The sequence below is a fragment of the Anopheles maculipalpis genome, chromosome 2RL (genome assembly GCF_943734695.1).
Source record: "Anopheles maculipalpis chromosome 2RL, idAnoMacuDA_375_x, whole genome shotgun sequence".
NCBI lineage: Eukaryota > Metazoa > Arthropoda > Insecta > Diptera > Culicidae > Anopheles > Anopheles maculipalpis.
This window is the reverse complement of record NC_064871.1, coordinates 73390893-73403504: the sequence shown is the minus strand read 5'-3', so window position 1 is coordinate 73403504 and position 12612 is coordinate 73390893. Positions and strand designations below refer to the sequence as shown.

The window sequence follows — 12612 nt, the reverse complement described above, 5'->3', positions numbered from 1 at the left end:
TCGTATACAGATCGTTCGAAATTGCGCCCATTCACAGTTACGCGAACCGTTACACGGGCAGGATCGTAGTGAACGACTGAAGCGATATGGCCAACTTACAAATATTTACTCCCGTGAGCACTTTGTGAAATTTAGTGACACTGAAAGAAAATTTAAATTTCACGGTAATGATAAAATTTTCTGTTCTGTTCTCTCACCGGTGGTTTACAATGTCAGATACTGCCCTACGTAGGACGTTTGCCGGGAGAGTTACGATATGGTTCCAGAATTAAATTACGAGGTCACTTCCGCGAGCCCCAGAACACGATACACATCATACTGCAAAAGGAAGCCTTGCTGAATCCTCAGGATGACCTACCACTGTACATCACGGTTCATCCTGGCCGGAAGGAAATCGTCCGTAATCATCTTTGCAGCGATTGTTCCACTGGGCAAGAGGAACGCGTCGACAACTGTCCGATCGAGTGTGGTCAGGATTTTGAGCTCACTGTTGTGCCCTCCAGCAGTGGGTACGAAATACTCCTGCACGGTACACCGCTGCACACGTTCAGCTATCGAACACCGCTCACAACTGCCCGCTATCTGTTCGTCTCCAGTGGTTGTGTAATATTTGCAATTAGCTATGAAAATTGGAATGTGACCACGAGTGAGCAACCGCACCGGCCACAAACACCATGTAAGACGTTTATTCGTTTTTGCGCCATAACGATAACGATTGTCAGCGAATATGTGTTGGAGGACAATTTATATTTATTTCTTCTTTTTTTCACAGCAGCACCACCACTGCAATTGCCCCAGCTTTACCCAATATTGCATCAACAACGGGAACCACAACAACAACAACACCAACAGCAACAGCAACGATCTATACAAGCACCACAGCAGCCACCTCAACGACCACATCATCACCATGGCAACAATCTCCAGGAGCTTGTTCTGCAGGTGTTACCGCTTGTGCAGCTGGCAGCATCTCAGCTGCAAGCAAATGCGCACAATGCGCCCGCCACCGGTAGCGATGGTAACGGGTTGAGGTTTGCCAACAATCTTGCTCACCTTCTGCCACTGTTCCAACCGGCCGTCGAACAACGCAAGAGGCGCGTCAAAACGCAAAGAACAAATCGGTGGCCCATCCTGCGAATGAACAATGCCGAAATTATGCCGGCAATGGTTCTGGTAAGAGTTGAAATTGTTTCGTATATCGGTGCGTGAAGTGGCGAACGTGCGAGCTTGAGGTGATGAGTGAATTGTGTGAGAAGTGAGCAAGTAGTGATCGTAGGAAATATGAACGTGCGATTTGATAGTTTGAAAGTGATGAAAAAGTTAAATGTAATACAAATCATGAGTTGTTTTGATTTAAACGAACATTTCAAAATGCAATAATGGACTAATTTAGCTTCAATGGCGCTGCCTCCAATAGTCTAAGATGATATAAATTATTCGGGGTACTCCAACGGTCAAGGCGGCGGCCTTTGCTTAATAGAACCGGGTATCGAATCCCGACCAGACTGTTTCTGCTGTAGCGCCCTAGGGCGCTCAAAAAATGTGCTTCACCCAATACGCAGGACTTACTTACCTGCTACGGATGAAATCTAGTCAAGGAATCTAGTGAACGGTGTCAAGCTAGGAGCTCTTGAGACTGTAAAATCAAATGAAAAAAGAATTACAAATGTAACATTAAATATCTCTCTGTGTCTTCCAAAGTATCTTTTATAAGCATAGTAGCAAAATTTAAAAAAAACTGCGCTTTGATCAACTTAACCTCATCCTCAAATATTCATCAATACTATTCACCAGATCTGATCTACAGATCTGTTTAACATTGCACAGCTCATAGCGCAGAGGATAAGCACCTGTTCTCATCAAATTTACATTTGCATAATCTACTTCTTCTTCATGGATTAACGACCTACTATGTCAGGTCGGCTCCCTTTCTCCCGCTCAGCACATTTAACACTTTTGATTTTGATAGTGATGGGCTGACAGCGGCGTTAGTCTTCGGACGCAGGACCGGGTTTCAGGTCCCATCCGGACCCTCCCTCGATGGCCGGAGTGACCCAGAAAGTCGTAAAGCCAAGAAGAATAAGATGGGCGCAGATATTCCATTCCTCCAAGAGCTCAAACGACGGATCCACGGATCGGCGGATCCGCCAATGCAGAGGCCCAAAACTTTCATTCCTAAATCCGCCACTGGCTGAAAATAATATTCTCCAATAGTTTCTTCAACTTAATACACATAAATTTCTACAACAATTCTGAGACGCCTCTTGTGTGTGTCTTTCTTCTAAAAGAATGCAATACCTTATAGGGTTTTAACTTTGTAAAGCACAGATCATGCTAGCTTTGAATCAAAAATGTCTGTTGTTGAAAAGCGAAATGCGGCTTCTTTTGCTTTTTCTGTCTAGTTTATTTTATTGGTAAGCTCTAAGAAATAACTATAAATTAGTCCGCTGTTCGCGCGCGCTTATATACGTTTTTCTGATCTTTTACCGCCCGTGGTTGGTTTTCGACTGCTCAATCGCTTCCTAACTGATCCCAGGGCGGGCTCGTCCTGCCCTTTTCTGATCCTTCTTTTCTCTCGTTTTCTTCTTGGTGCCTCCTAACTGGCAGGGCGTTGGGAATCTTATAAAGTTTCTAACATCTGTCATATTATGCATTCCATGTAAGCCATTATTAACGCCGTATAATTTTTTCGTGGTCTGGAAAAGGGTGCAGATTTTTCGTGTCCCCAATCTTCAAGACTATGTGAACCTCCCGAACGAAACAATTCAGGTTTCCTAGATTTATATGGTGACAGAACTACAATCTACAATCGTGTAGAACTTGAGTCACCGTATGGAAGAGTTGTTCTATGCTGCGGCATCCCCCGGGTATGATTCACCAATTAGCGTCGTTTAATCGTTTCACACTAAACGTAATAGCGGAGATCAAATCGTTACATTTAAGCTCGACCTTTCTCAATTACTAACACGACCCGTGCCACACATAACAGCGTATTGATGAGTGATAACCTTGAATATTGTGTCTATTTTGCCAATTACATCAGATATCTAATTCAATTATGCAACAGCTCATCATCCAGAACCATACATTTGATTATAGAATCTAATTTCATTCTCTTTAACTCATTTTGCAGACATGTTCGATGGGGCTGATGAAACTTTTTCGATTCCTGATAATTGCCTGCGTTTTCGGGTATATTGGATATGTATTCTCCAGAAACACACCGTTGAATGTGTCATGGAAATAAGATCGCATACAACAATGCTTTCTACAGTGCATAACATCTCTATTTGATACGACGTACTAAACTATCGTTATTGTTCGCCTTACTAAGTGCTGTTCACACAACAACAAAAAAAACACTAAAACCGTTTGATTATTCGAATAAACATGAGCAAAAAACAACATTTACTTTGCCTTAGTTATAACATAAATCTTCCGAACGAATCTATTCGTAATCAATTTGATAATAATCCATCATCCGTAAGCGCTTAACCCTCGGGGCAGATTGATTAAGTGCGGGTTCGTTAGCCATGACGAGGAACTCATTTTATTTCGCATTCAGTAGCGACCGTGACAGCTGTTGTCGGAGTAATATTTTATTGCACAGCACAGAACAACGAACGGAAGAAATCGCAGAATCGAACTATCATTAATTTGTGGTTTCTGCTATAAGTGTGTCACCCGGAGAAGAGAAGTCTCAGTGTAACCCTTCTCATGATGGATAACGTTTCTAGCGCCTGAAGATATGCAAGTTTTGGGTTTAGTACAACTGGTGTAAAAACACGTGTTCAATTCGTTACTTCAAATCAATTAGTGTTCAATTAGTTACTTATTATTTATTACAAAATCTTTTCTACATTATATTCTATTGCTTCATCAACTGCTCTTTTGTGACTCATCATTTTTCTAGCACATTAAGAACAACAACGAGTTCCCAATAAAGCTTTGACTGTTAGAATACCGTCCTAATTATTCTACTATGGTCCATTTGCCTTCCTTCCCATAAATATGCTATCATGAACTGGATCATGAAACACAACAAAACACTCATCATCCTACACGTCATAAAAAGGTTTCCTTGGCATTGATTCTTTTGTAAGTAATAGCAACACACACACACACACGTGCTCAAACTTTCAATATGTTTCGGTCGAAAGAAATGGCGGAGAGAAGCGATAGCATTCAAACAAAACAACCGATAATCTCTTCTTACGTCAACATGAAGCTTATCCTTCGTCCAGCCTCGGACCAACCGATTCCCGACCTACGAAGATACATTGACGTCGCAATACAAGCCCACTCTCGTATCCAATATTTTATTTTTTTTTACTTTCCTTTCTTTCCAATAGCAAGAAAAAAATGGGACACGTGGTGTATCAATATGCTGTAAGGATGCTGGAGTAGTTCGGCTAAAATGATTTGCAACGCTGAAATCCATAAAGTGCCCAGCATGGCTGATCGATTGCCATTGCAAATTCCCCATACATACACAGCGTACATCGGACACACCTCTGCCACGCTCTTGAATGAGTTTCCACGGGGCAAACATTTCCCGGAACGTTTGGTCTCACGTTTCTCTCTCAAAAAGCATCACCAAAAGGAGTATTCCTATACCACCCCCCACCGCCATTCGATGCCGAACGGGCGATGAATGAACGAAACTTTCTTCAACCGGCGAATGAATGAAGATGATTTCCACCAGGCGCAAACCAACCACACCGAAACCGAAACCAAGGACTGCCTGAACGTTCCCCTCGGTACACGTGTACCGAGTTCGGTAGAAAACAGCAGCCCCAAAAGCGAAAGCTCTGCACGGCCCAACCCGTAAGCTGCGTGTGCATGTGGCAGTGAAGGCACCATGGTGGTTGTGTGGGTGTGATTAATGGAAAACGCCAACGATTGGGATCTGCTGCCAAATGCCAACGATGGGTCCTAAACCATGGCATTTAAAGTTGTTTGGTATTGTTTGATGTTTGCTTCTGCTTCAGTTATGTTTTATGTCCTTACTTTGTTAACTTGAGCTCTAAGAAATTTTCGGAATATATTAAATATGTAAAATGTCTAGACAATCAATACACACGATGAAATGATAATATGATATACCCATGTAATTCAGATAACTAATGCTGTGTGCCATTAGGGGAATTCTTTTTACATCAAAAGACACACCCATTTTCGGTTCTAAATCCCACCAGGGTAATGGGGTTTTGATTTGAAACTACAATTCTAGGTAAATGTGATTTCAACATGAACATTAGCCACAAGAGAATTTCTTAATTTCCCCCAATGAAACTCTATTTTGAACTGGTTTTGTTTGTGAAATACAAATTTCGTATTTGGCAATGAAAAAGCAAACTCCTTGGCCAAATGATGTGCCTCCGATGACAGCATTTTTGAGAGGTCGAGGTGCCCCTCACGAGTTTCTTCGCACCGCCCAACAACTGTGCATGGCCCGCTGGCAGAGCATGTGGGATGAGGACGAACTCGAGAGGTTCCTGCACTCCATTTCACCACAGGTTACCCTGCTTCCCTGATTTCACGGAGTCTCGGTAGATCGTCGAACCATTACGCGATGAATGCACATCTTCAGCGTATAGACAGTTCCGACTCCAAGGTTTGTAGCTGTAGCAACGGATACCACGACGTTGACCACATCCTCTGGTCATGTGTGGAGTTCGATGCGGCTAGACCCGGACTCTTAGCAGCCGTTCGGGCATCAGGGAGATCCCCGGCGATGCCGATACGCGATATCCTAGGACAGAAGGACTACGAATATTCGCGGATCCTATTGGACTTCGCCAAAGAGATGGGAATCGTCCTTAGATTTCCTAAATTGCTTAAGGAGATCTAAGGTCGTAACTGGTGTCCTTTTCGTTGGCGGAATGTCTGGATTCGATGCTGCAGTATCCTTAAAAGGTTATTGTGGGTTGCGGAGTCATGCGTTTTATAGGCGTCAGGTTCGCCAGCGACAACAATGGATCACAATGGTTTGGATGATGTAAAGTTGTAACTGGCGGCTTTACTGTTGGCGGAATGCCTGAGTCAAATGCTACTGTAGCTTCACAAGCTGTAGCTTACCCTCCAAATAGGATATAAGTTGAATGAGTTGTAATGCTAGATATAAGATCAGATTTTAAGGAATACGGCCTGGCCGTCATAACGAAATAAAATAAAGTAGAATAAAAATTTAGTGGATGAGTCTTATATCCTGTATTTTTTTTTTATAATTTAAATCACTTACTATGACATTTAAGATCATCTGTACCTCATTTCAACTTCAAGGATATTAAAGATGAGTTTTAGTGTTTGTTTGACTTTAATATCAAGCATCTGGATTTCTGTATGCATCTTTTTTAAGGAAACCAATATTTTTTTCAGCGCTTCGCTTCCTGCCTATGTTCGCCGATAAAACTTTCTTCTACAGCTTACAAGTCTTGTCTTGTATACTTCATTGCCGATGTACACCATGTAATCCATTTTCGACCTCCATCAGCCATTGATCGCGATTCTACCAACTAAAATCATCGATGCAACGAAGATGGCCCAGTGTAAGTCTGCCACAGTCTTGATCTCCTTATCGAAACAGAGTATGCAAGTACTTTTCTTCCCATCCACAACAACAATCTCGATCCTAACAGCAATCTGAAACTGTGTGCACAATGAAATAACCATTTAAAAGTAGAGCAATAAAAACAAACTTCACATTATTTAAAGAACTCATTCTCAAAAACTGGATCAAATCGGAAAAGCGCCTCCGTTGAAAACAAATAAGATAATTGGAAAACAAACTCCGATACAACTCGCGTGCCTCTTCTTCTTTCGCTCCCTTCGCGCTTTCTCACTTCCCGAAACGGCGCGAGATCGATCGGTTGATTGAATATTAATTGAAATTCTCACCAATTTACGGCACCCATTTCCGTAAAGCGCACCGAACTCTAAAACCCACATGGACCAAATAGATTCTTTGCCCTCAACCCAGTTTGCACGCTTCGGCTTTGTTCTTCCACCGTTCCACCGTAGAAGCGAAATTGATGATTGATGTCAATGCTTACTGTCCGTTTGTCCTCAGCGAATCGGACCGACTTCCTTCCTGCAAGTGAGAGCAAAGCGTAGGACACTCCGACCAAGCTAATGACGTAAGCATGGGCATGGACGGGAAAACCCTGACAATGCATACTGGCGTTCTTCCTTCACGGAGGCGCCACAGTCGTGTCGTAGGACAAAAACAAAGCCAAGAACTGGCGGCGGCGTGCGAACGTATTGCGTTCTAGAGATTTTGTTTGCGAAAGAAAACAAGTTACGCAAGAAGTGATGGTGAATTTACATTCACGTTTAAATGGTGGGTTTATAGAACGTTCAATTGTTACAATTGTCACAAAGAAATGGAAAATTTGTTCATTCACTTGAATAATTTATAGTGTTTTTATTTTTCTACTACTATTTTATAATTGTTATTTTCATTTACATCTTTTTTATGCTTATATGTACCTTCCTTCGGAGTCCCTCGGAGACGGCCCGGTGGTATAGGCGACAGCGGCGTCGGTCTTCAAACGACAGGACCGGGGTTCAAATCCCATCCGGGGACCGTTCCTCCGTAGTGAGGACTTACTATCCAACTGCGTGGTATCGAAAAGTCTAGTAAAAGCCATTCGATGGCCGTCGTGACCTTTAGGGGTCGTTAAGCCAAGAAGAGGAAGATCCTTTTATGCAGAGTATAGAATAAAGTTTCCTGCATGTTAAATCAAATATTTCATTAGCGATCATAGTTTCTCGAATCAGTGACTCAACCTTAATCTTTTGTGCAGTTGCAATCAATTACTTGTGCACTTAAGTGATTCAAAGAAACAGAGGTATGTGACCTAAATATAATCAGGACCAATATAAGTCTAGTAGACTACCTAGTAGTAGTCTAGTAGAAGTCAATATAAGTCTGCGGCCCGGTGGTGTAGGCGACAGCGACGCCGGTCTTCATGCGGCAGGACCCCGGAGTTCAAATCCCATCCGGACCCGTCCCCCCGTAGTGATGATTGACAAACCAACTACGTGGTATCGGCAGTCTAGAAAACCATTTTCGATGGTCGGCATGACCTTTTAGAAGTCGTTAAGCCAAGAAGAAGAAGAAAAGTCTAGTAGCACTTCACTTCATAGATGTATTTCAATGTGGCCTGTTCAACAAAACACTGTGACACATCCAAAACTGAGCTCCAGTGAAAATTATATTTTTACAATAATTTCCTTTTAATTTTTCTAGAAATGTATTCCAATTTAAAAAACCAATTTTTAATCAAAGTTTCAACTTATAAAAGTCTCCTGCAACGGAGTGTGGGAAATGGTTGCTTCATGGTTAAACGCTTCCTAATAACTCACAACGCCTTCAAGCATGATAAATGATCCTGTTATGCATCACATAACCAACACCCATCAGCCCATTCAACGTAGTTTGTGTTTAAATTCTGAGACACCTTTTCAACCACGTGCTCTGCATCAACTCGTAATACAGTGCTTCATTTTAACCATATTCCTTCAGCCGCTTATGTATTAGCACCTTCTTACTACTTACGTCCTCTTGGTACACTTTTCCATCGGTTTTCTTCCAAGTATAATTCGAACCACGAGCCCATCGGCCAAATGTTTGCCCTGCAGTACACTGGAGGGTCATTAGGGGACAATAAACCAAAGCCCAATCACCTGACCCGTGTGTACAAGTATTTCAAATACTTTCGATTTCTGTTTCAAACACTGGCGGGGTAATGTTGGTGTACCAATCATCGTGATCCTAACCTATTTCCGTATACACCCGTTCGAAAGCAGCTTCTACCGCAGGGCTTTTCACTTTATGCCGGCTGCCCGTGGCTGATGATTATGTAAATCGTTGTTTATGCACTGGCGTTCTGTTGTCCTTTTCCTGCGGGGCCCTACGTCCCACATGCACGCATACACACCAGCAGCCGGTGACGTCATGCACAGCACAACACTGATTTCTCGGTCCATTCATTAGTTTTTCTTGTGTTTTTTTATTGAACTACAGCGAGTAGACTAACACTAACACAATCTTATAATGCTGATTGTGTAATTTTAGTAGGAGGAATATTTAAGTGACCTTTTCCCCACTTTCCAATTTTTATTTTTTATTTAAACATTTTTAAATTTGGAATAAAAAAAAATAAAATAAAAATTTTAAACAAAAAGTCTTTTTTTTGCAAAAGACTTTTTTTTCAACTAAAACAAATATCCCAAAATACCAATAATGCTTTATAGCATTCGATTTCTTGCCCATGCTTAATCCTTCCGGAACGCCTTCATTATCCTTCCTAGGCTCAACAAATTTCGCGCTGGTGTAGTTCCTTCGTGCTACGGCACAAAAGTTGCCCGTTGCCCGCTACAAATCCCGTGTCCTTGTAGGCTTTCGTTTGCACACATCGAACCGTATAGCCTGAAGTGCGGTTGAACGTTTCAACATTGCACGCACACATTCAAACCAACAAAAACTAACTTCCAGAAATCAGGCAGGATTCGATCCACTTTGCTCCAACAGTGAGTCCTTCTCTTTCTCCTGCGCCTTATGCTCTCTTTTGTTGGTTTGAGTTTTTCCATCCAGCTGGGATTATCAAGAGAGTGACATATTGGGGCTAGGAATGCAAGGAATGCTTTTAGGGTGGAAGCTTCCCTGGCACTGAGTGACCAGAATGGAACATCGGCTTCCACTCGGGTCCGTACCCGATGTTTTCCCGTTGGCGCATGCTTACTTCCGGACCGCACAGACCGGGACCACATGGAATTTGTGCAGGGTTTGGTGGTAAGATTGGTACTTTGATTGCTTCAATTAAAACTGTTTGTATGTCTTACCCTACCATTTGTGGTTTGAGTTGAAATAACCTTTAGTTGCAGTATAAAATCCCATCCAGATCCAAACAATCCAGTTACATCAAGAAACTTGCCCAGCTTAGGTTAAATCAAACCCAGGAAGAAAATAGCAGACTAAAAATCAGTGGATGATTTATCGGCGTTCAGAGACTAAGCGACCCCAAACTCAAAAAGAACCTGCCAATCCAATAAGTTTCGAATGAGTTTTAGTATTTCAAATAGACATCTTCTTTTTGGCTTAACGACCTTCTGAGGTTACGCTGGCCATCGAATGGCTACTAGACTTGCCATTACAACGTAGTTGGATAGTCAGTTCTCGCTACGGGGGTATGTTCCGGATGGGATTTGAACAATTCAATTCATTCATTTCAATTTGACAAACTTTATTTCCGTATTACTTGTTAGCTTTGTTAGAAATATCGCTTTTTACAGTACGCTCGTACGCCAGGTCTGGCCTGCATACAGGTCATCATACGCAGCGTACTTGACAGCTGAACAGCATATTTGACAGTTGAACCATTCATTCAAATAAAATTACCTTGAGTTTTATTAAATATTATACCAAAACGAAAGAATATATAGAATTTGATGAAAATGATGTAATTATTAGTTGTTCAGAATCCAATTTTTGAATATTTGAATACACGGGACACTTTTAAACGCCAACAGACAGCACGCGTTTTCAACCCGTGTGGCATTCACACGAGGCGTACGATAGGTCACCAAAGATCCATAAAAAAATATAAGTCATATAAGACGATACCTAGCCCAAGCGAACTGTCAAACATCTTTGTTGTGAGCAAGGAGTTATGAAATGCCAAATTTTCAATGCTATCTACCAAATCCCATAAAAAAAAAAATCGTTAGCTAAAAAATCGACCGACGAACCCTGCAAAACCGAAACCAACCCCTAGCGTATCAATGGCAACGACAAATGCAACCCCCTTTCAGAACCGAACCGTGCCGTATCGTTCGAAGGGTTGCACGCTTGGATCCATACCGGTGTGTGCGCCGCCTGTTTAGTTCATTTCGCGAGCCCGATCGGTACAGTAGTTCCGTTCTGAACGTGCGTCTAGCGAGCGACTGTACAAATCTGCGCCAACCAAAACGGAGCAACACGGATTTTCTCGGTACAGTTTTTCGTTTTCTTTCAATCGATACCTCTAAGTGTGTGTGTGTGTGTGCGCGCGCGTGTGTGCGTTTGTGTGGTTGTAGCGAGGTGTACGCGCGATACATTTGCAAGTGTGTGGGTGGATGGAAATTTCACATATCCCCAAGCCCTATTCCCCCTTCTCGTGCTATTCGTAACGGTGTTAGTGTAGATGAAAGAAAATTCGATTCTTGGGAGCAAATTTATCGACCCAATCTGTGCAACGTTTTTCTTTTTTTTTTTTACTCTTATTCTTGACTACCTACGAAACTCTCAATTAGTGGAATGTAGTGTTGTGCCATAAATCATCACACTCTACCGAATGGCCTTCAGCAAACGGTTGCTTCGATCGTGTTACATAACCACACACACACACACACACACAAATGACTCCCTCCGGTAACCTCGAAAATGTGGGTCCTGTCTAAAGGAAATTCCGGTCCGCGGAAATTTCAAGCTGCCCACAACGCATCCACCTCTTTGTCTGGTTCTGCATGCGGAGTTTTCCACCTGGCTGCGGGTGCAGTCAGCTACCCCCAGTACGCGTTCCACAGCCGCAATGGTCAACCGTGATGGTCCGAAACTATTTTTAACGACCGCGTCGGAACTGCGCACGTTTTAACGGCACAGCAACCGCGCGCGGTACATCATAATTGCATCACATCACCACCGCTGGGAAAATTCGATTTTTCCGGCCAAACCCCTCACACAACGGTGGTGCTGCATTGAACCGTTTTTCTGTGATCTCTGTCCGAATCATAGCATCGGAACGAGTCGTTTAAAATTCCAGCGAAACAACGTGTTTTCCAGTCTCCCTCCCTCTCTTTCGGTTTCTCTTCACAAACTCCACTTTACGACACGCGGTCTTGGAAAAGGATAAAACTACTTTACCGTTTCCGGTCCGCGGTTTTTGTCATCGCATTTTTCGTGCCCGTTTCTGCTCCCAGACTCCTCGTGCCGTGCGCGTCCGGTGATACGTTTGTGTTGGTGAGCACGCGCGCACGCCCTTCGTCCAGTGCTTCCCTGTGTTGGTGTCGTCCAATACGGTTCTCTGGGTGGCCGTCTCCATGTACCGAAGGGATGGAAATTTCCATCCCTTCCCCAGCTTCGCTGTCATTAGGTTTTCATAAGTTTGGTCCCTTCAGCAACGCGGACTATCCGAGACCCATCCATTAAGGGTGATGGTTGCCGTTCAGGTGTAGTGCGGATAGATTTTGCATACGATTACGGTTTGCAATTTATGGGTGTGCTAAGGGTTTTACATTTAAGAACGGATTGCAAGCAAAATTATTGTTTATCATTCGTGGCGTGTAAACAATGGCTTCGATACACGATAGGGCTTGATGAAATATGATCAGTTTAGTGCTATCAATCGTTGTCAGATATTGATTCAAAGTACTGACAATACCTCCAAAAACGTTCGAATAAATCAATTCGAGTCCAATTTCTGCTACCGACCTCACAATGGCTCATTTTTGTAACTTGCCATTTAATTCTCTAGAACTCTTACAATCTCCGGAATGTCTATAGCCAATATTTCTTTCCTTGCTTCACATTATCCAATTAGTCCACCCAAAGCACCAACTATAGGAAGA

At 42.7% G+C, this 12612-nt stretch overlaps 2 protein-coding genes across 3 annotated transcripts in view; one reads left to right on the top strand and one right to left on the bottom strand.

The window, feature by feature from the left end:
* Positions 1 to 12612, bottom strand: part of LOC126568830 (serine/threonine-protein kinase ULK2) — a 373161-nt gene that overhangs the window by 183754 nt on the left and 176795 nt on the right. The gene's annotated exons all lie outside the window — the stretch shown is intronic.
* LOC126556228 (galectin-4-like) lies at positions 87 to 3247 on the top strand. The gene is made up of 4 exons (XM_050211454.1): positions 87 to 113; positions 217 to 676; positions 773 to 1173; positions 3134 to 3247. Exons 1-4 carry the CDS (start codon positions 87 to 89, stop codon positions 3245 to 3247), a joined length of 1002 nt encoding a protein of 333 aa, XP_050067411.1.

What these genes read in the sequence shown, in the direction of transcription:
- LOC126556228 (XM_050211454.1), top strand. Translation starts at nt 87, where the DNA reads ATGGCCAACTTACAAATATTTACTCCC. An exon ending in GCACCGGCCACAAACACCAT is followed by an intron (nt 677 to 772) that starts GTAAGACGTTTA and finishes TTTTTTTCACAG; the next exon opens with CAGCACCACCACTGCAATTG. An exon ending in TTATGCCGGCAATGGTTCTG is followed by an intron (nt 1,174 to 3,133) that starts GTAAGAGTTGAA and finishes CTCATTTTGCAG; the next exon opens with ACATGTTCGATGGGGCTGAT.